Source organism: Bradysia coprophila, chromosome II (genome assembly GCF_014529535.1).
Source record: "Bradysia coprophila strain Holo2 chromosome II, BU_Bcop_v1, whole genome shotgun sequence".
Lineage (NCBI taxonomy): Eukaryota > Metazoa > Arthropoda > Insecta > Diptera > Sciaridae > Bradysia > Bradysia coprophila.
Window position 1 is genome coordinate 7,659,418 of NC_050735.1, and position 25,327 is coordinate 7,684,744.

The following is a 25,327-nucleotide window of genomic DNA, read 5'->3' on the forward strand; positions in this document are numbered from 1 at the left end:
TATTAAGATGGTCAAGACGTATGTGAATCAATGCTCACAATTTGATTTTAAAGCATTATCAAGAAGCAAAGTTCTTTAAACTTGCTGTGCCCCCTAATTGATTTTTTCAGAGAGTTTGTTTGCTAGAGAGAGTATTAATACTTCCCATAAACGTAACGTCGTCACTGCAAATTAAAAACGGAAAATGCAACAATGAATCTTGGGTTTTTCACATAAAAGATACGAATTTCAATGAAAAAAGAACAATCGGTTCAAAGTCCACTTGTAATGCAGTGTTTAAAATTCAGAATCGGATAAATATATCGAATTAAATATCGTAATCGTATGTTTCCAGATTGTTTGCTATACTTTGATATGCAAAATCAATGGGCAAGTAACACGACCTCAATTTTATCTGAACAAATGACTTATTTCACCAATCTCTCGACAATGAAATCAATATTCAAACGCTCGCAGACTTGTTAACAATGTCCTCTATCATCAAGTAGTCGAATGTCTCTATTATATATTGACTCTAAAAAGGCTTTTATAGTTGAAAAATAAACTTCTTATAAAGTGTGAGAGATGTCGCTAAAGATATATGATAGAAAATTGAGTTATAAACTTTCAATGGAAATAATATGAAAACTCATAATTAGAATAACAAGTATCATTAACAGCAATTATTAGTGATGTATACGTAACGGTACTTATAAGTTGATGGACATACATTCACAATAAAAACTTCCACTTCCGCCAAGCATATCTACTTAAAAATGATAAATTATCTGTTACTTCTGTTGGTTTAATTACTTTCTAAAGTCTGATACAAAATCTTTTACTTCGCTTCTTTGAACATTCTTGCTTATTTTTGTCGCAGTTATCCATGCATGATAACAGGTTGAAATAGAATGTTTTTTTTTTAGAAAACCAACGATCTGCACATAAATAAGTGCTTATATCGATCACGGAAGAAATCACCATAAAGATCAAGAATGTAGACCCCTTAATATTTTTCGGATTTCTCGGGAAACGTTTTTAAAGTATCGTTCGTAGCAGCTTCAATTAACCTTTCCTCAGAAACTATCGTATGTTAATTTAACTTAAATCTGTTACTTCTTCATATTTAAAGTATCGTCTATTGTTTGATAATATGTTACTTCTCCAGTGTTTTACGTAGTTGTCGATAATATGTGACTAGCCGTTTCTAAAACGTCTACCAGGCTGAACTCAATCCACGCACTGCTCGATTATGTTCCCTTCAATTTAGTCATCCTCCGCGATTAGATTCCCTTAACTTGTTACAATTTGTGAAGTTGGATTACCAGCTGTTTGTCTTTCATTCGATGCTTGTAAATGTACTTTACATTATTCAGTATCGAAACTGTATTAGTTCTTTGGGGCATAGTGGGAATGAGTTACTTGCATGATCATATTGTGTACTTGCGTGATGCTTAATCCCAATATACGTGTGAGATCTATAAGTGGACTTAGCACCCCCATTTTTTGGCATATAGCTGTGTAATGCATATTGCGAAGACTGTAGTTAAAATAGCTGTGTAACTTATATTATAGCTGTGAGCCGCATTTCAAATCTATCACGAGAAATATTTTTTTCTGTATACGTGAGAGTTTATTGGTGAGCTATGATATGAATCGGTCGGTAGGGAAAGTAAACGGTCGAGAAGGAAAGTAACGGTTGGGAAGGAAAGCACCAACACACTCTCACTATTACAGAAAAATATCTTTCAAAATACCCCAATACACACTCGATGTGTGTTTTCGCTTGGGCTTCGCCCGCGCGTGCACACACATCTTGTGTGTATTGGGGTATGTTGAAATATACTATTTTTCTTCTATACTTTCATGAATTTTGCGGTCACCCATCTAAGTACTAACTACGCCGATTGATGCTTAACCCGAGAATCCGACCGTCACCTATGCTGCTGTTGTGCTAACTTTGCTTGTGCATTAACACGTTCTTATTTCGAAGCGTTGCTACCACAATATAAATTCTGCAGCTATATTATGCGGCACACAGCCTAATTCAAGTGTGCAGTTTTTATATTTAGCATTTTTAGTTTGGTGAGTTGCCACTTGGAGAATTGTTTTAGGTTCTGAAAGAAAGTGAATTGAAACTGCGTGAAGAATCGCCAATTCAATTATTTTCTGTGAAATGACGATTTTGATTTTTAGGAGCAATACTTGGCTAATTACTTAATTCGTTTCTAATGTAGTGAAATTGTCTGTGTTTCTACGGATTCTGACTGAAGGCGCTGAACACGTTACCATTAACCTGATGAAGAAACCTCATTATAATCAGCTAAGCTATTTTAGAACAGTTTTTGGTGCGATTTTTCTTTATCTATTAACATTGAACATCAGCACGGATGACTTGAATGCATGGTCCCATACATTTTCTGATATGCAGCCCACAGCTATACTTTTCATAAGTCAAATATGCGTTACACAGCTATGATATAGAATACACAGCCACAATATGCAAATCCTAGCTATAACATGTGTTGTCGGTGCATAATGTAGCTGTGTGATCCGTAATATAGTTGTGTAACTCATATTGCACGTAAATTACCAACATTAATAGAATATGCGTTCAGTAGCTATATTTTTATAAGTCTTGCAGCTATATTATAAGTTCCACAGCCTTTATCGAAATCAACGAATTTTCCGTGATAGTGGCTTTTATAGCCACAAAAAAAATCAATCTCAAAGGTATGAACCTGTTTTTTTTTGCCTATCCCCCCCCGGAAAGTGAGAATAACACGTATGTTTACCCCCTACGGAAAGCATGTATATCAGGTAGGGATATTTTGAGTGTTTGTGTCCATTCGGGAAAGTTCTTTTCTTACCTAGGGAGGGAAAGTTCATTCCCTCCCTAGTGATGGAATGAATACCTGCTAACACAAATATTGTTCATAAAATCACGATGAAATAATTTGTTATGGTTTTTGTTGTTTTAATGTTTTTCACTACAAATTTTGCAATTATTATTCATCTAATTGAACGTTATAGTGACAAAAGCAAAAACAAAATCAAAATAAAACTGAAGATGGTAGTCGGCCATTTTAACTTGTAAAATTCTTATGGCGAGCATATTGGTTAAACACACAAAATTTGTCATTTATTTCATCACTTTATTTTCCAATACCATTCAACACTCTTGCTATTACACTAAACACTGCAAAATTTGTATTAAATATCACTAAAACAACAAAACTATTCCACAAATTACATTTGCATCGTTTCCACATTTTTTGCAAATTTTCCGAAACAATTAAACCGAATGTCAAACAGAACAGTTGTCATCAGCGTGATCACGGTGATAGCCTGATGATGTGACATTATGGGATCAAAATTGTAGCAGAAGTGTGAGTCGACTTTATCATTTCAAAACGCGGTTAACATTCAAATATGCAAATTGTATATTTAAAATTAAAGTGCAAGTAATTAAATGAATCTGTAATTGTGTCCTAAGGGGGTAAACATACTTGTTATGCTCACTTTCCGGGGGGGATAGGCAAAAAAATAACTTTCAATGTGTGCAGCGAAAAGTATGCATATCATTCAGGATCAATTTTGTTCACTCGCGAACTCACTTGTGTGTGTTTAAGCGCCTCGGTTTAAAAACTCTACCCTTGTCAAAATAACAGTTTTCAAACCTTGGCGCTTAAACACACACTCGTTAGTTCGGCTCGTATCACAAAATTGATCCCTCATGATATGCATACTTTTCGCCGCACATAATGAAATATACTATTGTTTTGAACATTTTACAGTTGGTAAGTTTGAAATAAGTGAAACATTTTAGTTCAGCTGTTTTTCGCTATTCGGATTTTTTACGGGAGTTCTCACTGATCAACTTATAGAAATAAAAATGCTTACGCTTGTTAATACGGCTGAAATAGCTACACGCAGGCGCTTGGTAGTGGTAAAACCGTTTAAAGACGTGAAAACACGTTAGTGTGTATGAGAAGATGAGCTGAAATACAGCAGAAACGAAACGCATCACTTATTTAAAGTCTTCGACTGTACCAATTACCAATCATTTCACAAAATGACTGTTAGAGAGATTATGGAAAATGTGATAAAATGTGGTTAGAAAGACGGGTACATTCCAGAGATGCTTGAGGATTTAAATTCAAAGACCACCCATATGAGTACCCAATCATTTTATTTATTTAATCACATAAAATATCGGTTAATTACCTTAACAAATAAATCATCCATCCATGCTAAGGTGTAATACTATCACCATCACAGTGCAATAAATCAATCAAACAAACTTACTTGTGCCTTCTCAAGGCTAACAAGCACAAAGCGAACAATGCAGCCACCCATAGAAACATTATCAGAAATCCATTGTACACCTCCGGATGACTGATCGGCCAACCCTTGTCAATAACATTTCGTACCGATATAGCTGGGAGTGTGAATGGGAATGTGTAAGCCATTTTCTTCAAAAAATATGGCATTCCTTCCAAAGGCCAAAGCAGGCCACATAGTATGATCATGGGATAGAAGACACCCGTGGCCACAAAGTTTGCCTGCGTGTGCGATTCGCAAATAACAGATATCAATAGACCGAACAACATGCCGCCGAAACCGTTCAATGTTAACATAGCAATGACGGTGAAGTTATCGCCGCGATTCGGTGTTTCAAAGATGAATCCAATGTAAAATATCAATTCTACGCATTGTATGACGACGATCGTTGATTGGACGAGTATGTGTGCGCATAGCAATTCTGGCATCGAGATTCCTGTTAGACGGAAAGAAAGGGCGGGAAAACCAATTATTTCAATGACCCACGAGATTCGATAACAAACGTAATTACCTGCAACTAATGTTCGGTCCCAAATGCCTTCCTTCCTGTCAGAGATGAATACCGAAGCGGTGACTAGTGTTGCCAAGAAAAAGATCATTCTGAAACATGGAAAACATTTAGCATAACATTCTCGAGACGCAATACACTTAAACACCAACGTCATAATCACACCCGGTGCTGCATAATCCTTGTAAGGAGTGTCAAAGGCCCCATAAATTGGTGTCTCGAACCGAATCGGAATGCTCCCTAGTGCCTTGGGTAATTCACAGTCCACCATCAAATTCTGTGCAAAGTCGCCGTAAATTTCGCGCAATTTCCGTTCCAAAAAATAGGCCACTTGCTGATTGGACATATCCAAACGGATCTGAATTTCACTATTTATAAACGAACCATCGTCAGCACTGCGACCTTCATCACGAATCTGTGCAATTGATTCGGTGAAATTCGATGCGAAATGAATGAATCCAATGATTGACGCTTCCCGAGCCTCTTTGTACGCTTCGTCTACGGTTTTGTAGTAGATCTAAAATTAGATTTCAGATGGGAGGCGATTAATGGGTTTGCTTTTATTAATATCCCTAATCTCTGAAAAGAATTGCGAAAATTATAACTGGTAGATGTTGAGATGATATTTTGATACAGGAAAGGGCAATCAAATTTCGGTCGATATTGGCTTCAGTTGATCCACTCATTCAAACAACCTGGCTATGCATGTTTGTACAGTTCTACCTCGTGCATGTGTATGCTGTTCAATCCGTTTTAACTCTAACAGACAGTTTTCGTTGTATGAGTGAACCAGCTGCAAATCAGCTGAAGCAAATTTTGGCTGAAATTTGATTGCTATATCCTGCAGTTCGGAGTAAAATGTATATTCTGATGCAATGTCATTCATATGAAATTTTCATAATTTCTGAAAAGAGTGGGGTGAAGGTGAAAGTAGTTGGTGTAACAGTCAAAAGCTCGTCGTAGTCCTGCAATGAGTTGGTATGATGCTCTAACTGAAACAGAAGTTGCTAAAACATTAGAAAGTAAGCATTTTCTTGAATGGAAAATCTAACAATAAGATTTCGTCAACATTTTATCCGAGGAAATTTTGAACAATATTACGCAATTGTTGAGGCGATGATAATAACGATAAAGATCAGCCTAAACAATCCACAAAGGGTGTAAGCAACATCATTAGTCTTTGAAACCATTTCATTGCCAATAGTAAGCAACAAAACTAACGCCATCTATGATATACTAGGGGCGAAACTAGTAGTAATACCGGTTCAATGCTTTTGCATGCTCTGTTCCGTACCGATTCAATCAGGTTTGCTTTATTTAGTTTGTTTACAAAATTGATAAACAGTTCGAATCTGTGTGTCGTTCAATTTTGAACTCTCATGTGTCAATCGACTAGTGGAATGCAGACGAACCATTATGCTGGATTTCATAAAATTCAAATGGAATTTAAGAGTGAATTCGCCAAAACTTCGACCAGTCGGGATTCAAGCCGACGGCGATCCGATCGAGGTATGGCCCAAATGAATCGTCGTTTGACGAGCATTATTCACATTTCGCATGCTGGAGTAATTGATAAAAAACGATATTCATGACCACTTCCGAGAAAAATGTTCTAAGGGCCATGACAGCCCAACAAAATTTTTTCGGGAAAAAAGTTTTTCCACAATATTCTCAGAATTGAACAACGATTCATTTGAGCCACACCTCGATCGGATCGCCGTCGGCTTGAATCTTGATTCTATATTAGCTGTTCGAATATTAAATGCGTTGAAGCAACGCACTTCAACCATCAGTGGTAGTCTACAAAATAGTGATCTATTTGGCAGCTGTCATTTGAAGCACTTTTGCTTGAAGTGCGTTTGCTTGAAGCAATTCGATCAAATCCACGAATATTTCGGTCCTCATTTTCTTTCGTCCATTTTCTGATGAAAATGCTTGACTGTCAATGTAAGTGCTAGAGAAGCTTAAAAATTGAAATCAAGTTCCGTTGTTGCGTTCACTTTCACCTGTTGTTTCCTATTGTCTTCAGTGTGTTGAAAGTGCAGTGTTTATTGTCATAGTCTCAGTCCATTCACATTTTTGTGGTGTATTTCATAAGAATTACCTGACTGGTTAAATCTGGCGGTATTCTACTCAAATACCGACAAGACACTTTATTCAGATCGCATGTGTCATCGTGCACATAAGTGGTTATAAGTGATGTGTTAAAGCATTCCTCGTAGTGTTCGACTTCATCGTTTACGATGCCAATTTTCAAATTTTTCGGATTATCACCAATAGCTAGATAGAAGCATGTACATTGTAACACAGGGAATAGGAATAGGAGAAGGAGACCACTGCAAACAAATATTCGTTCAATAAAATTACTCCAATACGCAGCAATCCATTACTGCAGTGTTAAGACAAAGCACCATGTCGCATTTGTTTCATCGATTTTTAAGAGCTTTCGAGAGCTTTGAGCTTCTTTAGTACTCCACTGAAATATTAAACTTTTCCAATGGACTCCAAAAGAAGCTCAAAGCCTTCGAAAGACCTCCAAAGCACTTAAAGAATGCGATACGGTTTTTTGGCTTAACATGACAGGATACACCATTGTACAGGATCTAAACCTGTGACACTTACGCTTTCTGTCTGATTAATTGTAAAAAGTTTTTCGTTAGCAATGCCTTCATGCGGCTCTTTGAGGTAAAGCATAATTTGCCAAGTATTCCGGACGGCTTCTGTTCCGCAAACGATTTGTTGCGTCGTAATTTTAGTTTTTCAGAGTCTTTTGTTTCTGCCGTTTCCGATGTGTCGGACTCGCTGGTGTTGGTGATTCGCATTAACGTATTGTCGGCTTCTTCTGATTCGCCTTGTTTTTGACTGAGAATCAGAAAAGCATCCTCCAGTGTACTAGTGTTGAACATGGTCATTATGTTTTGGGGCGTGTCTTCGGCCAACAGAATTCCATTCCTCATAAGTCCGATCTGGTGGAGGAAAATTGAATTTTTTCAATAAAATGCAATCACTCGTTGATAAAATAAACGTACCGTATTCGCTTGCCTGGCTTCTTCGATATAATGTGTCGTTATAATGACAGCCAATTTGCTGGTTCTTGTTGTTTCCACTAGAAATTCCCATATTCTGAAACACAAATTGGCGATGTAACGAATCCGTCGCATTTTATCTGTAACGTTCATACTTTTCCCTCAATATTGGATCGAGCCCGACCGTTGGTTCATCTAAAATAACTAATTCTGGTTCGTGTACTAATGCGCAGGCGAATGAGACTCTTCTTTTCTGTCCTCCACTCAGCTTGCCGACCATTCTCTCTACGGGAAAGCGAAAAACAGATTAGAGATCATTCATTGCGTAACCTTTAGTGCTGTCATCAAAATCAAATAAATAACTCAAGAGATACACACTTTGCAGAGTTAGGACTATGTTATCCCTCCTTAATACGGTGGAAGGACCTAATTTTTACTTTGCAAAGCGCATATTTCTCGAGTTATTTAAGATTTAATTTTGATGGCAGCACTGAAAAACCGTATATTTCATTGGGTCTGAATAACGTTCGGTTAGGCTACAAAGTCAATGGGCAATGCACTCACCATTCGGTGGCAATTCCAGCAAACCGTGCAGTATCGTCAGACGTTCTTGTATTTTGTCATCGTTCATGCCATATATTCGGCCAAAATAGAAAATGGTTTCCTTTATCGTCAGTTCTTCAACCAGTGCAATGTCTTGCGGCATATATCCGATACAGGGCGCAATGAAGCTTGCATTTTTTTTAATACCAACACCTAGAACGTTGATGCTACCTTCGTGCAATTTCTTTTGTCCAACAATGCATGACAATAATGTTGTTTTACCGCAACCGGAACTACCTAATAGGCCATATCTGAATGGAGTAAACAAAATTGTTGAATTTATTTTCGTCCAATCGTTAACTCGAAACAAATGTAAATCAGATAAAAAGTCTGATGATGATGGTGACGATGATTTATGAATAATTTTGCATTCTATAGTCCTCTAAAAAAATAATAATTGTAAAATGTCGATCTAAAGCTCATTACGTAAATGTAAAAAAAAGTTCGTCGATCGAGAAAATTACATCATTGACCGACCAAACGTGCAATATATTCAAATTTTTATTTTTACAAATCATTCTCTCTTGTTTGCAGAGTTAAATTCGATTTTATGGTTTATATTTATCTTGTCTTCTATGGATATACGTGCAGCTTTTGAAAATACACTTACATCGATCCATTCATAACGTTCATGTTTAAATAGTTGAGTACGATTTTCTTATTGGGATCTTTAGCACTTCCGTAGTATTTGTAGCCATTTTTCACTTCAACTGCAGCCATTGTTGATAGTTTTGTTTAAGTCTGAAATGAAATGAGAAGCATTGGTTAGACTGATATGAAGTGTAACTCGAAACAGGACAGTTTTTTTTTCACAACCTGAACCTGAAAAATTTAACCTGAGAGATGCCAATCTATAAAAACCTGATCTGACCTTAATCAAAACTTTGATTTCCTAAAATTTGAAAATTTGAGTTTGTCAGGTCAGGACAAGTCAATTTATTTCAGGTCAAGCAGATTAGGCGTGTACCGTGTTTGAAGCAAAGCGGAAAACGTTTTCTCCCATAGCAGATTACGTCCGTCGCGTCGTTTGGAACTTTTTATTTTACTAAGGGAAAGGAGTTTTAACGCTCATCATAATTAAGCATTGATCCGTTTTTCAGAGAGTAAACATTTTGATGTGAAGCACTTTTTTCGACGCTCATTACATAACTCGGGATACAAATGAAAAGTCTCGTTTTCGCATATTTATTGACCTCGGCTTCGCCTCGGATGAACCAAATTCACACGGAAACACTAATTTTCATCGTTATGTAAAAAAGACTTCATCCACTAGTGGTGTAATGGATTATATTTTACATCACTAGGATTGTAAATTATTTCTTGATTTGTTGTTTGTGTGTAAAGTTGTGTAACATAACTCTGCAGATAATGACATTTACTTGGCTTCGCCTCGGATCAAGAGAACATATACGTACACAAGATTTTACACCGTCTTGTTCGTAGTTGTGATATGCGCACCAGCATCCCTAGTTTTCGGCTCGGTTTTTAAGTACGGTTTCCACTCAACAAAAAGTACTCCGTGTTAGAGCCGTGAGAGAGCGAACACATTTTACATGTTTGTGGACGGTAAGTGCATTTTCCTTGTCACAATAAGTGATGTAAAGTGCACTTTACCGTGCATAACAGGGACTATTTTTGAGAAAACGGATTTCTCAAAATTCTCAAGAAATTCTCAAATTTCTCAAAAATTTCTCTAATTCTTCAAAGTTTAAAACATGGTTTAACAATGTAATTTTATGTACAGACATAAAAGTAACCAGAGAACTCGTACAGTCGAAAAAGAGTAAGAATAAGTAATTGAAGCCTTCGATATTCAGTTTTAAAGTATTTATCAAAACTAGCTGTCTAAATCAGTTCCAAAAACGTTTAAAATATTGTCTACATCGTTAGACACGTAACAAAGTTAATTTTCCTCAATTTTATTCAGAAGAATAAGAAAAATATTTTGAGAAATTTAAAGAAATATTTCTCAAAATTCTCAAAGAATTCTCAAAATTGTCAAAAAATTTCTCAAAAATAGTCTCTGGTGCATAAGCATGTAAAAGTACAATAAGTGAGGTTCTTTCATAAATGAAGTGCTATTGAAAGCTAAGAAAGACTCTAATATTTACTTGTTCATCGATAAGACATATCAAATTACAATGAATGTGCTACAAGAATCACTTCTTTTCTTGATTGAAATTCATTCTATAACAACTCTGCTACATTATGTAGACATCTTGTCTATGATCGCCATAGAAATCGAAAAGAACGTGATTATGACTCTCTTAACTCTAAATTAACAGCGGAAGAATACAAAGATCATACAAATTTAATTAACTTATATCTAATGATTTGTACAGACGTCATGATGCCGTCAATTCGCTTGAAGTGACGAATACAAAATAAAATTTATTTTTTTGCTGACTCGCTTAAATTGAGAAGAATGGACAACAATTGAAATATCGACACAACAAAGCATAAATTTTGAATGACAATCACATTTTTTGAAAATGTCTTAGCCGATATACCAAATTTTGGCTTGGTAAAATTATAATTGTTGAGCCAAACGAAACTGATGGGATCCTTCGATTCATCCGGTGAGTACGTACTAATTTCGTATTTATATTACCCAAGTTCTCATTTAATTACAAATTTCATAATTTAATTTCGTTACGTGTTGGCGCAAACCTTTGTTTGCTTGCTGTTCCATGGTCTGATGCAGATGAGTCGTTGAGATTAAAAGTAGAGATCGTTAAAGATTTTATCTAAAAGAAACGTAATCAGAACAGACAAAGTCAATTTTTGCAGAAGATCTATTTTGTACGTGACACCAAATTGGCAAAATGTTCTGCAAACAATTTGTTTGCTTCTTTCTATTCAAGAAAATGCTGTCAATCAATAGTAATGAATTAGATAAATAGATCTACCTAAAAATTGAAACTTGAATAACTGCCAATCAGGGGCGCCGACTTCTAAGGACAAGCGAGGCTCGGACACCACTACTCGAATGATGAGCACCACTACATCTTTCCAGTTTTACTTGAAAGAGCACCACTACTCCCAGATTCGCTTGTTGTATGAGCACCACTACTCCCTAACACAAGTCGGCGTCCTTGCTGCCAATAGATTAGCTAAATATTATTGTGGTTCAGAACAAGTCATATGTTCCTTGATCTGAACCTGAAAATTGGCTTTACATAGAGGTAAATGCACATCATTTAACTTGACATGATTTTACCTGAAATCTGATAATCGTAAACAGTTAAATTAGGTCAGATATGATATACTACGATATTCAGGTTTAAGTGAAGTGGGTCAGTAGATCGATTCGATTTCTTTGAGCCGACCTGACCTGTCGTTCAGGTTAGAAGCGACCTGATCTGTCGTGAGCCTTGTTCAGCCAAGTAACATAGATAGAATGAGGGTGTATTCACAAAGTACATACGCATGGGATAAGGGGGTCAGAAGAAATCGCAATGAAAGTGTAAAACAGGTATGGTCTATTGTCCGCCCGGAGGACATAAAAATTTGATTTTCGTACTTAAACGCACTCATTTCCATATTATTTTGACATAAAATGTGAGTGCGTTTAAGACGAATTCGTCGATCGACCATACCAGGTATGGTCTATTGTCCGCCCGGAGGACATAAAAATTTGATTTTCGTACTTAAACGCACTCATTTTCATATTATTTTGACATAAAATGTGAGTGCGTTTAAGACGAATTCGTCGATCGACCATACCTGTTGTAGACTTTCATTGAGGAAGTGCGTTTCGTACATTTTCAAATCAATTGTCCATAACATGCTTTCGTCATTCTTCTTCTGAATAGTTCTTAAGCAGACAATATTTTATCGTACATATCTTTACTACAGTCATGGTAAAATTCAACCACGCACTTGTCTTAAAAATTTTAAATTGATGAATATACGATTTCCCCAACAACCTTGCTCATAAGGGTATTCCAAGATTCGACTTTAAACTAAAGTATGTTGATCACAATGACATAGTAGAGTATAGACCGGCCCACTATGTATTTTTATGTCATTGATTGATTATATATTCAGTATTATCGACTGTAAATCGTATAAATTACACATGTCAACTGCAAAGTTGATACATTTCGACTCGACGAATTTTAGTAAAACAAAATGCCAGTGTGTGTAGCACGATCTCAGGAGTCCTGTAAAATAATTACTTTTTCAGTCGGACCAATATCTGCCGAGTGATATGACTTTGAAAACACGAGGTGATAGGCATGAAAAAACGATTTCTTATCGGTCAGCAGATATTGGTTAAAACACTGGCGTTTTTCTTGACCAAAATCCGTCGAGTCGATATTTATTTATTTTTCTGTTGACAGTTATCATTTATGCAATTTATTCAAAAACCTACTGAATATAAAGTCGAGTCTTGGAATACCCCTCATATATGTACATATTTTACGTATCCATCAACAGCCTTGCTTATTTATTTTACCCAACAAAATGAACTTGCTACTCCACTTATTTTATACGACTTAACTTTAGTCTTGAGTCAAAAACGTAATTCAGCTCTATTAATTGCTAATTAATCTACGTTTATGATTCCTTGTTCATCTATTTAATTTATTTTAATTGTGTTAAATGTGTCATTGATTTATTTTTATAACATAGATATAAAAACTTTGACGTTTAATTCTAATTGATACGGAATGAGAAGTATCTTTCTACAACAACCATAAATGATTAGCTCAGTCAAGTGTAAGTTAAAACTAATGAAGTGAAAGATAGGAGTGATGTTTAGACACTAAGAAGAAATGTAATAGAGTTATTCCGCATTTTAGTACATTCTGTCATAAAATTACTGTTGTCACTGCGCTTATTTTCATGTGAATCAACTTCATATGGTGACATTTGTTCTGTAATGACAAATGTGAAGTTGGTTCACATGAAAATAAGCTGCAGAGAATGAAGTACTATGAAAAAAATGTGGCGCCTCTACAGGCCAACCCACTTGTCCCATTGAGCATCAACCTCTCTTTTCAATCACAACAAAAATAATTGCATCCAAAGAGGTACTAGATTCGATATTTATTTTGGTCGTATGCTTATCACCAACTGGAATCAAGCTTCCTATTTATGTTAACTGAATCAATCTCTTCAGTCTTTCTTTTCAATCACTTTAAAATAATTTCATCCAAAGAAGTACTAGATTCGATAGTTATTTTGGTGATATGCTTACCACCAACTGAAATCAAGCTTTCTATTTATGTTTACTGAATAACTTGGCCAAGAACAAAAGTTGCCCATGTCTTACAGATCTCTAAAGGAATTTAAAATAATATCGGAGAAAATAATTAAAGTTGTGAATTTGAGCCGTTGAAAACGGACAGATGGATGATGTTATTTCCAAAATTGCGTCGTGGTTTCTCCCATCCATCAATCAGTCCACTTAATCATCCAACACGAGTTCATGTGTCTTTTGCTAAAATTTTAAAAATAATAATAAAAACAATCGCACAACCGCAAGGAATTAGCATAAAACTTGTCTTACGAAATATTTAAAAAAATATATTTGTTTATTACACGTGCGCTAAATTATTACTTAACCAATGATGAATGAAAGTTAAAAAAAAAAGACTGTGTGGGTTTACTGCAGTGTCTGCCGGTTCAAAATTTAAGAAGCTAAAAGAGTTTTATTTATATTTTAAGTAAAGTTTGGTTAGACATGTTTGTTTAACACTTTAAATATTTTTGAGAGACGATAAAGCAGTATAGTACATAATGTGCATACAATGGCTTCATAACAACCTCAACATTTGGCTTTTTCATTTTGATGAGTCTAGAAGCTTTGATATAGCATCGGTATAATAAGCAATTATACGAAAACATTCCATTTTTGTCAATGATGTCTATGAACAACACAAGATTTTTTGTTGTATGGACATTTATTGCATCGATAAATAGTTGTACAATTATTTATTGTAAGAATTATAATATACCCACAAGGACATCAACTGTTTGTCGCTCGCACTAAATTGTTTATGTCTATCAAAACATTGATATTAAGTCTGTAAGTCTGTATACATTGATGTTAAGCGTGCACGTTCGGAGCGGACTGCATACAGATGAAACTGATATAAAACATATTTAACGAGACAGTTCAAGTTTGTTATAGTGGCTTTCCTAAACCACATGAATAAATTTTTTTTTTGGTTTTATTATTTACGGAGCAAATCTTCTTTAAAGTTTTTTGTTTCAATTTTTTTTGCATAATTTTTTATGTACATATTTGACTATGATCAGACATTTGTAACCAAATGGACTGATGTTTACATTCTCATCTGCTTTTATTTAATAGTTTCAGCCTATTTATGTACAAAACTCAGGTGAAGATTAAATCTGATCGTAGAGGTTAAGCCTGTTCAAGACTGTCTTCAGGTGTTAGGGTAATTCAGATCAGTGAATATAAACTTTCAGGTATGCCACCGCAGAGCAATGAAAGTGTACAACAGGTATGGTCTATTGTCCGCCCAGAGGACATAAAAATTTGATTTTCGTACTTAAACGCACTCACTTTCATATTATTTTGACATAAAATGTGAGTGCGTTTAAGACGAATTCGCCGATCGACCATACCTGTTCTAGACTTTCATTGCCGCAAAGAACATAACAATTTTAAAAACGACTTTAAACGCACTCATTGTCATATTATTTTGACATGAATAGTGTTGTGAAAGATAAATCGATCGATTTTAAAGAATCAGCCATACCTGGTATGTACATTTATTCAGATAAGGTCAAAATTAATCATAACAGGTACTTTCAGGTTAGGTAAATCCAGACCTGCTCCGAGCCCGATGGTTCAACATGACCTATTTGATTGTGATTCGATTTGTGGCCGAAAATCTAAGAACGGTTTTTTACATTTTTAATGTGTTTTTGGGTGTGCAAAATTAAGATCGATAAATTAATATTTAATTAAGAAATATTTACTGATCGAAAAAAATATTAGACTATGCCAAAATGACTTTTTTCCTCATATTTTTTTGCATAAAGTAGTTAAAAATTGAAAATAAAGATAGCCGTGTTTCGTCTTTTGACGAAGAAACGTGAAACCGGAAAGACTTTTCACTTTATTTATTCCAGAATCTCGTGATTTGCGCCATTTTCCACCCAAATTCTACACAAGGTCTTAAGTTTGCCACTTTACAATTACAGTAGCATTGTTGACGCAGTTCACCCAGTCTTCACAGATTCAATGAATTTTACTTTGATGAAATGTCAAATCGCCAAAGTAAATTTTTAATCTTCAACAAGTTTGTGTCAAATATTTGAAATCGAAGTTTCAGTTTCGGCCAGAAAATAGTTCCGCGTGTGCGCTTTCTAGTGTCCTACAAGAAAATTACGACTAATTCGCCGAAATACTTCTAAAGTCAAATTAGTTTACTAAAACAGTGTTAGTGTTGTGAAAATTTGACACGTTATTTAGCATCGATTGTGCAATTTAGTGATCAATTTCTTGAATATTTGTGCTTAGAAATCCCTGCAATACGTTTCGTGTTAATTCAGTCGGTAAAATGTGAAGAAAACATTAAAAAAATGTTGATAGGTAAACAAAAATCGCCCAAAACCACTTACAGTGGAGGTGTGACGCATGTCCTGTTATCTACTTACAAAAGAACTGATATCGGTGTAGGTGACGCTTACAGATTCGACGCGCAAAAAATATGCGTCACAAATGGCAGCTGATGAGGAAAGCACGCAAAAGTTTGATCAACAAAAATTTTACCCGTAAAATTTTCGAAAGAAAATTATAAAAAAAAACTTGCGTCAACAAGTGGCGATGATTCGGCTTTCTTTCGTTTGAATTCCATTCTTTAAAGCAATATATTTCACAATTTTAAAAATTTTTCTTCTCCAACATCTGCATTTGTGACGCAATTTTTTTTGTTAGAATTTTCTTTCTAAAATTTTTCGGGTAAAATTTTTGTTGATCAAACTTTCGTGTGCTTTCCTCATCAGCTGCCATTTGTGACGCATATTCTATTCAAATAAAGGCATTTCCGCTAAAAAGAAAGCTTTAAATAAAATTGAGTTCATTTGAGTTGATAAGTCTGATATTTTATATAGCTTCGGCCTAACCTGATCCCACATTCATCTCTAGAAACATCAGCACTTTCGTTATTAGTTCCCTGTCATTCACACTGGAGTCCACAACAAAGCTTTTACATGTTAAAACAACTGAAGTAAAAGATTTTACATCAATATGTTGAAAATACTTAGACCAAGATAAGTAAACGATTGAATCAATCACCATAACTGGTGTATACTAGTCATACTGGCACTCGATTCAAAAATATCAGTAAAACATATGAAGATGAAAATGAAGATCTTAGGCCGAAAGCATACGAGCAATTTTGGGTTGATGGGATCGACAATTGCGTTGGATTTCCATTGTTTATACTGTGGTGAATATTGCAGTATAATGGAAAACGCAGCATAATCGTCAATCTCATCATCATTAAACTACTCGTGTGTTGTTGGCCTTCTTAGAAACTCTTTGTCTTTGGAATTTAAAGTGAAAAATGTGCAGGAACTAAAATGAAGAAATTTGTGTGCGGTACCAATTTGTAGGAAGGGCACTATTTTTCACACAATATTTACAATTTTATGTCTTTGTTGGTTGTTTCAGACACAGTCCTACGAAGCTGCTGTGAAATAGTTATGTGCATCTTTCAATGCTTTGCATTTTTACAATGCATTTCAAAATTACCTACATCCAAACTTTGGATTCCAAAGGCAATGAAACTGGCAAACCCGCCAGAAAGTAATTTTGTTTCTTTTTTTATTGCTAGTGGTTCAATCGATAGGTTTGGCTAGACCGAAACAGACAGTGAACTTACGTATTATTTCATCTTCATACTTGCTGTGCTACATACTCTGCATAACAAAGCCCCCAATTTCTCAAAGAAGCGTCTTCAATTAATAATTTAATTTACATCTCCGAACAAGGTTAATTACGAGGTATTTTGCTGAAAATGCACTCATTTTTTACCTCTGTCGCAAAAGCATTCGTTCGGATCAAAACAATTTTTTTTTGAAATTTTTTCGTTGGATCATTGATAACTTTACATTTTCGGATTGTTTCCGTGTCAATACCATACCGATTAATATTTTTAAAAAGTTGTCATTCGGTGCAACGAATATGTTTTGTAATGTACCAGTTTTATAGAGTGTGACGCTGTAGAAATGTTGCGCATTTTTCTTTAACATTTATCTAAAAATTAATACGAAGGTCGGAATAATGAAGGTTCTATGTACGTACGGTGGCAATTACCATTCTCTGATCTGAAGCTTTTTAATGGTACCGGTACGGAGAAATCGACAAATAAAATAGTAAACAAATGTAATTCAATTTTCGTAAATATCAATTGAGAAACAACCTAGTGTGTCGTCCATTACAGTGCGAGAAAATGAACAAATCACATTTTCAACGAGTACAATCCAACTACTTATTTTTCCTCGAATAAGCACAGAAGTGTAGGCATTCAAGTAAATTAATGTTCGAAAGAACTTTGAACTAATTAATCAGAAGCTAACTCAATGATTTATTTAATCATCTAAACAATTACTTCATCTCTATTATTCAAAGTGATTCTAACACTGTTAAGACGATCGTTCAAAGAAACAACAATTTTCCAAGGGTAAAATACACGCACAATAATAGCTCGAAATGCAAATGATAAATTCAAGTCACATTCAAGTATGGATTGTTTTGATGTTTTTTAGCTTAACCTTAACCGAAATTGGTGTCATCTTCCATAAACAAATACGGATGGAAGTATATTAGAGTTGTCATTGAAGTCCTTAGTAAACGAGTCTACGGTCCGGGCTAAGAATTCTCCTTCTGACAGAATAAAAACAAAAATAGAAGAATATAAAAGACATTAGGTCATCTCTAGATGTTCCCATGTTTCACTGAATTTCCAGAATGGAACGAAACGAATTCAGTTGAAACAATCTTTTGATTGGTACTAACAGATATGCTTTAAAAACTTTGTATTTTATTAAAAGTTCCACCCGTAGTCACATTTCAAACTCGGAAGCCCTAGATTTGGTTCACATGAAAAACCATGCTAACCCAAAAACATCGACGAAACAAACAATGTTCGTCGACAAACAAATAAATTTCCATTTCTATTTGCTTTTCCGCAGCATTGAACTGCGGAATTAAACAAAAGAATTTACTGAAGAGTCTTCCGGAATTACGAAACAAAGTAATTTCCAACAAAAGATTACGCAAAAAAAAATCAATTAAATGTCTTCATCTCTAATGCAAAATGCGCTGACGACGATCACAATATCGATATAATATTATGGAGAAATGAAACACATCAGCACCAGCTACAACTTCGACGAAAAAAAAGTATCTCACTATAAAATTGCAACCATAAACCATCCTGATGATTGAGCAAGACGATCCATTGACTATATTAAAAGCAATGTTAGATCAATATAGTGTTTATGCAACATCTGAGTTTGCAGATTTTCCATGTAACATTGTAACACCATAAACAAAAATTGAAATGCATTCATGTAACCAATTCACATTCAAGTATAGGTAATAATATTTTATGAAGAGAAATAATAAAAAAACCTGTGACCTTCATGAAGTTGTTTTCTGATGTGTGTCTTTTTTTCAATATTATATTTCCATCCGAATACATACAGCTGAGTATATTCCGTACATATCCAATAAATGTGATGTAGGATCCCAGGTAACTCAGTAGTTTTCATATTCATTTTTGTTATTGTTGAAACGATTAATATCTGTCCACAATGGTAGTATATTAAATTTAATGGTGACTGAACAGTGTTGTATACAGTTCGTCATGTGTTTCATAGGTTTACGTTTACAATTAGTATAATTAACGTTATACACCGAAACGGTGGAGAATTTTTCATAAAATATATAACCGACCGAAAAGCCTCTACGAAAATTAGATGCCTGGTGAATTCCATCACCAATTTCTCTTTCATTGCTACAATTCATAATTTGTTTCTCTTCGCTTTTCGGTTGCTCACAATCTCTCACAAGTTACGTATAATATGGAAAACGTATGCTTCAATATCTAGGTGAACATTCTTCAAGTTTTTCGGACACACATAAACCATTTAAAATGATATAATCGAAAGTGGAACGCACTCGTAACAATCATATATATATACCTACTCAACTCTGTTGTGAGTAATAAAAAAAAGACCAACCAACTTGAGGATGAAGTTATACAACTTTTTAATAACAATTTCTTGGCTGGTAGCTTCGTAGTGTTGTTTTTGTTTTTTTTTTTTTTGTTTCATCAAATGGTGTACATTGTTTAGCATGAACACAGCAGAGTGATGTTGTTACAACTTATTATATCGGTAATAAAAACCAAATCAATGAACATTTTACCGACGACAATTCAGAATTTTGAAACAGACGTCACGAAATTCACTTACCACCTTCATAAGGTCAGTCGGTTATTGCGTTTATTTTTGGTTAAAATTTCCGTTGTATATGAGTACACACATGATGATATACATTATTCATAGTAAAAACCAAGAGGACTGTGCTGAATCAGCACGAACATTTTGCAAATTCGAGATAATCATAGTGTAGACATTAATTACCGAACCAAGACGGTTGGAACGTTGATTTTGACATTAATGGTGGATTATGCAATTAGGGAGTAAATGTTCTATGGACCAGTGTGAAGTAATCACACGAGGTAGGAAAACATTTACGCCGTAATTACACTCTAACTGGAACAGATAGTGGAGGGATTCTTTTGAAAAGCAGCCTAGAGAATTCGGACGTATTTTCTAGTGGAATTTTTGATCTGGGTCAGAGAGGTACTCCATCCCAAAACCACTTCCAAAAAAATTCTTCGAGACTTGTGTGGGAAGTGACCATTATACATTAGGAGTCAATTCGCCAATTTCTCAGCCACTTGGAAAACAAGCTCTTCTTCTTCTTCTTCTTTTTCAGCCTGTTTCTATCCACTGCTGGATGTAGGCCTCTCCAACTTCTTTCCATTTTGTACGATCCATTGCCATTTGCTGCCAGTTTGTACCTGCAATATTCTTAATTCCGTTTGTCCATCTCTCTGGTGGTCTACCTATAGCTCGTCTTTTATATGGTCGCCAGTTCATGATCTTTTTGGTCCAACGTTCGTCTGTCCTTCTTGCAATATGTCCCGCCCAGCTCCATTTCAGAGATGCTATTCTTTCCATGACATCAACGACCCTGGTTTGTTGTCGAATCTATTGATTCGTCATTCTGTCTCTGAGTGTTATTCCAAGCATACTCCGTTCCATGGCTCTTTGTGTCACTCTCAATTTATCTTCGGATGCTTTCGTTAAAGTTAACGTTTCCTACGTCTTATTTCTGCAGTTTGGTTGTCCAGACCTAACTTCAGTTTATGTCCTAGATAAAAACAAGCTCGCGCCGATATTATTGAGTTATATTCATTCGATTCGTCGTTCAATTCAAGCGAGGGGGTGTCTGCCATTTTTTTTTCAAAAAAATCCAGTTTGGGTGTAATGTGTCTACATGTGATGTGATGTCAGAGGGTGGTCAGAACACTTGTTTAGCTAAAAAAGTGTTATGACCACCCTCTGACATCACATCACATCACATGTAGACACAATACACCCAAACTGGATTTTTTTGAGAAAAAATGGCAGACACCCCCTCGCAAGAATTGAACGACAAATCGAATGAGCTATATCTCAATAATATCGACGATAGCTTGTTTCAGAAATTGAAAATTTGGCTGACGAATTGGCAAATTTACTCTTAGAACGGTCTTTGCATGTACTATCCTATATGCCTATATGCCATGAAATTACCTCTCTAATGACACCCCACACAACCATTTACATGATGTACGCTTCCTGTACCTAGAGAAATTCCAAGAAAAGTGCATTTAGGTTTTTGATCACCTTCCAGTTCCACACAAGCTTCGAAGAAAAGTTTTTAAAGTGGTGTTGGCTTCTAGGGTCAAATTACTTTCTAGGCACATATAAAAAATTCCTCTGGAAAATACGTCCGATTTCTATAAGATGTTTGTCAAAAGAATCCCTCAGCATACAAAATACGAAATGTTGACGATATTCTGTGGTAGAAAATATTTCTTTAAAGTCAAGTAAAAATTTTCTTTATGTGAGAGGAAAGTACAGTTGAAGTACAAGACATAAGTTCATTCTTCAAGTTTGTTAATAGCTCTCTTTCATTCAAAATAATTTTCCTCTATGAAAATCCTCTGAAAATATCACAACAACAGTTCTGGTTCTTCGAGGCTTACAGCAGCCTTCATTCTCACCTCATTTACATTTTTGGTTCTTCAGACTCCTTGACAAGGACTATTTTTGAAAAAATTATGGAAAATTTGAGGAAATGTGGCAAATTGTGATGAAATTTGTGAATTTTTATCTGTTCAATTAGCAGGGACTATGCTAATTGAACACATACAAAAAACAACATTGAGCTTACACTTTCGTGCTTTTGCTTCAGCTAGTCGTTTCATTCTCTATGTTAACGTCTCTCTCTCTCTCTCTCTCTACACTTACGATTGAATGAGAACACCGTCAACACACTGAAAAGAAAGCAAACCATCAACTGAAGCCGAAAATGAAAAGTCGAGCCTTTCTGTTGAATCTGTGAGGTTTAAGGCAATAGCCTCTCTATCTCTCCCTATCTACACTTATGATTGAAAACACCGTCAACACAATGAAAACTAAGCCAACCATCAACTGAAGCCAAGAGCAGCTTCCTCTGAAGAGGTCTCTTAAGTAAAGTTGAATTGAGTTTTTGAAATCAAAGACCGAATGGCTTTTCAATTCTTGCATAAATAAAGGATAATGACGAGCTTTTTACAAAGAACTTACAAAGAACTTTTTCGAGCTAGTCCGGCCCTGAGAAAAATAAGTAGAAGGAAAACCCACACGTTAAACACAAATTTATTATTTGTCGGGATGACGATTTGTCGAAGAGACAAAAGATACTAAAACAAAACGTTCTGTGTTTAGATTATAATTCTACGTCTTTCACAAAAAACAATTTCTCGCTTAATTGGTTTCTTAACATCCTACTATCCAATGCTACGATCGAACAAACAGACCTTGAACCTTGAATATAAAATTTGTTCTTACAAATTCTAAAAAAAATGAGAAATTACTTAATAACAAACCATGATGCTCAACGAAATACAAATCCTGGTGGTTCTAATAAAACTGCTGTGAAATCCGAGCGTGTCAATTAAGTTTCAGCGTTTTTCATGTCGTAATTTTCAGTGACCATCGCTGCAACAATAGCATGTCAAATTGATCTGATTGATGTTATGGTAGATTTAATTATGGACACTATTATAACACATTTCTCCTTGTAACGCGTAATGCAGGTAATGATTTTGAAAAAAAAGTCAATTTTTAGCACTTCCACTACAGGCATTGCAAATCTTTACCAGACAATTAAAAAAGAGGAAAAAAAGTTGTTCGCGTAAAACAAGTGTTCAGGACTGAATAAAACTAGTTTCATTCTAATTTCATTAAACTATTTAACACATCATTTACCTGCAATCGACAAACTTCACCACAAAATGTTATATTCAAGTAAATTATTCATTAATCAGTCTACGGAATAAATTCTCTAAGGTAGTTAGCATGAAGGTCGTGTTGTGTTTTAAAATGCATATCGTTGGTAGGGGGTAACAGCTTTTTCAATTAAAGATTCTTACTCTTTATTTATTGACTGCAGTGTCGAGAATCGAGAATGAAATAATATTGTAAACAATCTACGACCTCGTTTTCGACCTGATTTTTCGAAATTTTCAAATCAATATTGAATATTTTCTGAAAACGTTCTCGATGTCTCGATACAAAACGACATAAAAGCAATTTTTAAATGCTCTACAATTTAGGTAGTGAAATTATTGTTTCAATAAATAGCAGGTACGCCGGTACGAGGTCTGAAACACAAGCGTTTGATCGTTTCTTTCTACTTTAATTTTTTATGAAACGTTTCGTTAAATCTTCTCGAACCTCTCGCGAATTGTCTTGTCTGATGATTGGCTTCTTCTTGGAGATGAACAGACTACCTGTATTTGTTGAAAGAATTCCCGAACCGAGATTGATCTGATTCACTTTTATCGGCATTTCGGTTATCAGGTACTAACAGTTCAACAGTTAACTCGTATCGCGTAGGGTTTTCAATGAATTTATGATAATTCATGTTTGAAGGGCGAAAATTCAGAAACTAGTTTTCCTGGGAAGAAATGAGTGAAACACAGCGTTGAGATTCTCTGGTATTTAAAATTTAGTTCGGAACGGGTTTTGATTCCTCAAACCTTGCTCCGCGTATCTTTACTTATTTTACAAAAACTGTTACAATCAGAGAAAAGTGAAAACACATCTCTGTTACTAAATGACGAGTTGAATTGCTTAGCCCGTGACTATATGTTAATTGTTAAATCTAGTTATTCATTTTTTGGTAACATAAAAATATCATTCCTATTTAACACTTAAAAATCCGCAAAATCTAGTTCTTCATTTGTTAACGTGAAAATATCATTACCAATTAACCAATGAAAATCTACAAAATCTAGTTCCTCATTTGTTAAGATGAAATCATTATTCATAAATTAAGCCACAAATAATGAACCAAAAATCATGTCGTTTTTCTCTGGTAATAAGATTTTGGTTACTCTAGGTCAAGGTCATATACACACAACTATGAAATGGACACAAGAAAAAAAGAGAATTATAGTTCTGTTTGAAACTTTCTAACAAAAACAATAAACCTGTTACAGAAGACTATCATCTGTCATCGATAGCAACGACAGGAATGGACGACAAACTTATATAACAAAATACATGTTCAGAATAATGAAGTAAAAGATTTGTATTCAATCTCTTGAAAGTCTGAGATCAGACCAGATTGTCAACCTGAAGATATGCTTGCTGTTAGTGACAGGTTAACGTTAAACTGCGCCACTATTACAATAAAAAAGGAGTTTAAACTATCAAAGCTTACCCTTAAAGTTCAGTTATTATTTATCGAGTAATCCTAGCATCCGTTGCTTCCAATTGAAATTATATTATGAACATCTGTGTCCGATAAATCACTGCACTAAGGTACTAAATGTATATGTCCAAATATAACTATATATACCAGCAGCAGTCACCAGAGTGTGAGGTGTTGAAAATAAAAATTATTTAACTTTTCGTTGCATAAACGAAATCATTGCTTCATCGTTATTATTTTTATAACTTTTAAAGAAAGATAGTGTGGCTAACACTCATTTAAATATGTCTCCAACGTAATGACCCCATCGCACATTTAAATCACATAAAGTGATGGACGAACGGTAATTAAAATAAACGCAAAAATGTTTAAGGGATTAAAAATTGTTTCAAATTTTCGAAGAAAAATCAATTAACTGTGTGTGCACACGAACCACGACTTAACACTTTCGATACCGCAGCTGAACTAAAGTTTAAAGTTTTTCCGAAACCACTATTACTTTCGTTCAATATAATATCAACATCAGCCAAGAGTCGGAGAGAATAAATTCAACTATACCAACACTAGATGTGTATGTAAACATATTCAAAATTAATAATAATTTCAAAACTCAACGTTTGATTATAGACTCGATGAAGTAATGAATTGATGTGTATATTATGTGTACATACATTTTACATGATAAGTGGTCAATGGAGAGACAAATAAAACGATATTTGTTATGACTTTGTTGGAGGCTCGAGCTTAGTCTAAAGTATTTTGTTCTATGTTGATAGTTTGAGTCGTAGAAATCATATTGACTTTCAGTTTGAACGAGAGAGAATGTAAAATATG

The 25,327-nt window shown here is 34.9% G+C and overlaps 1 protein-coding gene across 1 annotated transcript; it reads right to left on the reverse strand.

Annotated features, from left to right (window-relative positions):
• Positions 1-4,154: 4,154 nt before the first annotated feature.
• Positions 4,155-24,971, reverse strand: LOC119070225 (ABC transporter G family member 20). The gene is made up of 10 exons (XM_037174499.1): positions 24,503-24,971; positions 9,071-9,201; positions 8,422-8,711; positions 8,013-8,142; positions 7,861-7,954; positions 7,454-7,797; positions 6,936-7,167; positions 4,984-5,348; positions 4,835-4,923; positions 4,155-4,759 (listed from the first exon to the last, which is right to left on the reverse strand). Exons 2-10 carry the CDS (start codon positions 9,178-9,180, stop codon positions 4,284-4,286), a joined length of 2,130 nt encoding a protein of 709 aa, XP_037030394.1. The 5' UTR covers positions 9,181-9,201; positions 24,503-24,971; the 3' UTR covers positions 4,155-4,283.
• Positions 24,972-25,327: the final 356 nt, after the last annotated feature.

Excerpts from the sequence above, each read along its gene's own strand:
- LOC119070225 (XM_037174499.1), bottom strand. The coding sequence starts at position 9,180 with ATGGCTGCAGTTGAAGTGAAAAATGGCTACAAATACTACGGAAGTGCT. Across the intron at positions 8,143-8,421 it reads GCTGGAATTGCCACCGAATG|AGAGAATGGTCGGCAAGCTG; the intron begins GTGAGTGCATTG and ends GCTTTCCCGTAG. Across the intron at positions 4,760-4,834 it reads GGACCGAACATTAGTTGCAG|GAATCTCGATGCCAGAATTG; the intron begins GTAATTACGTTT and ends TCCGTCTAACAG.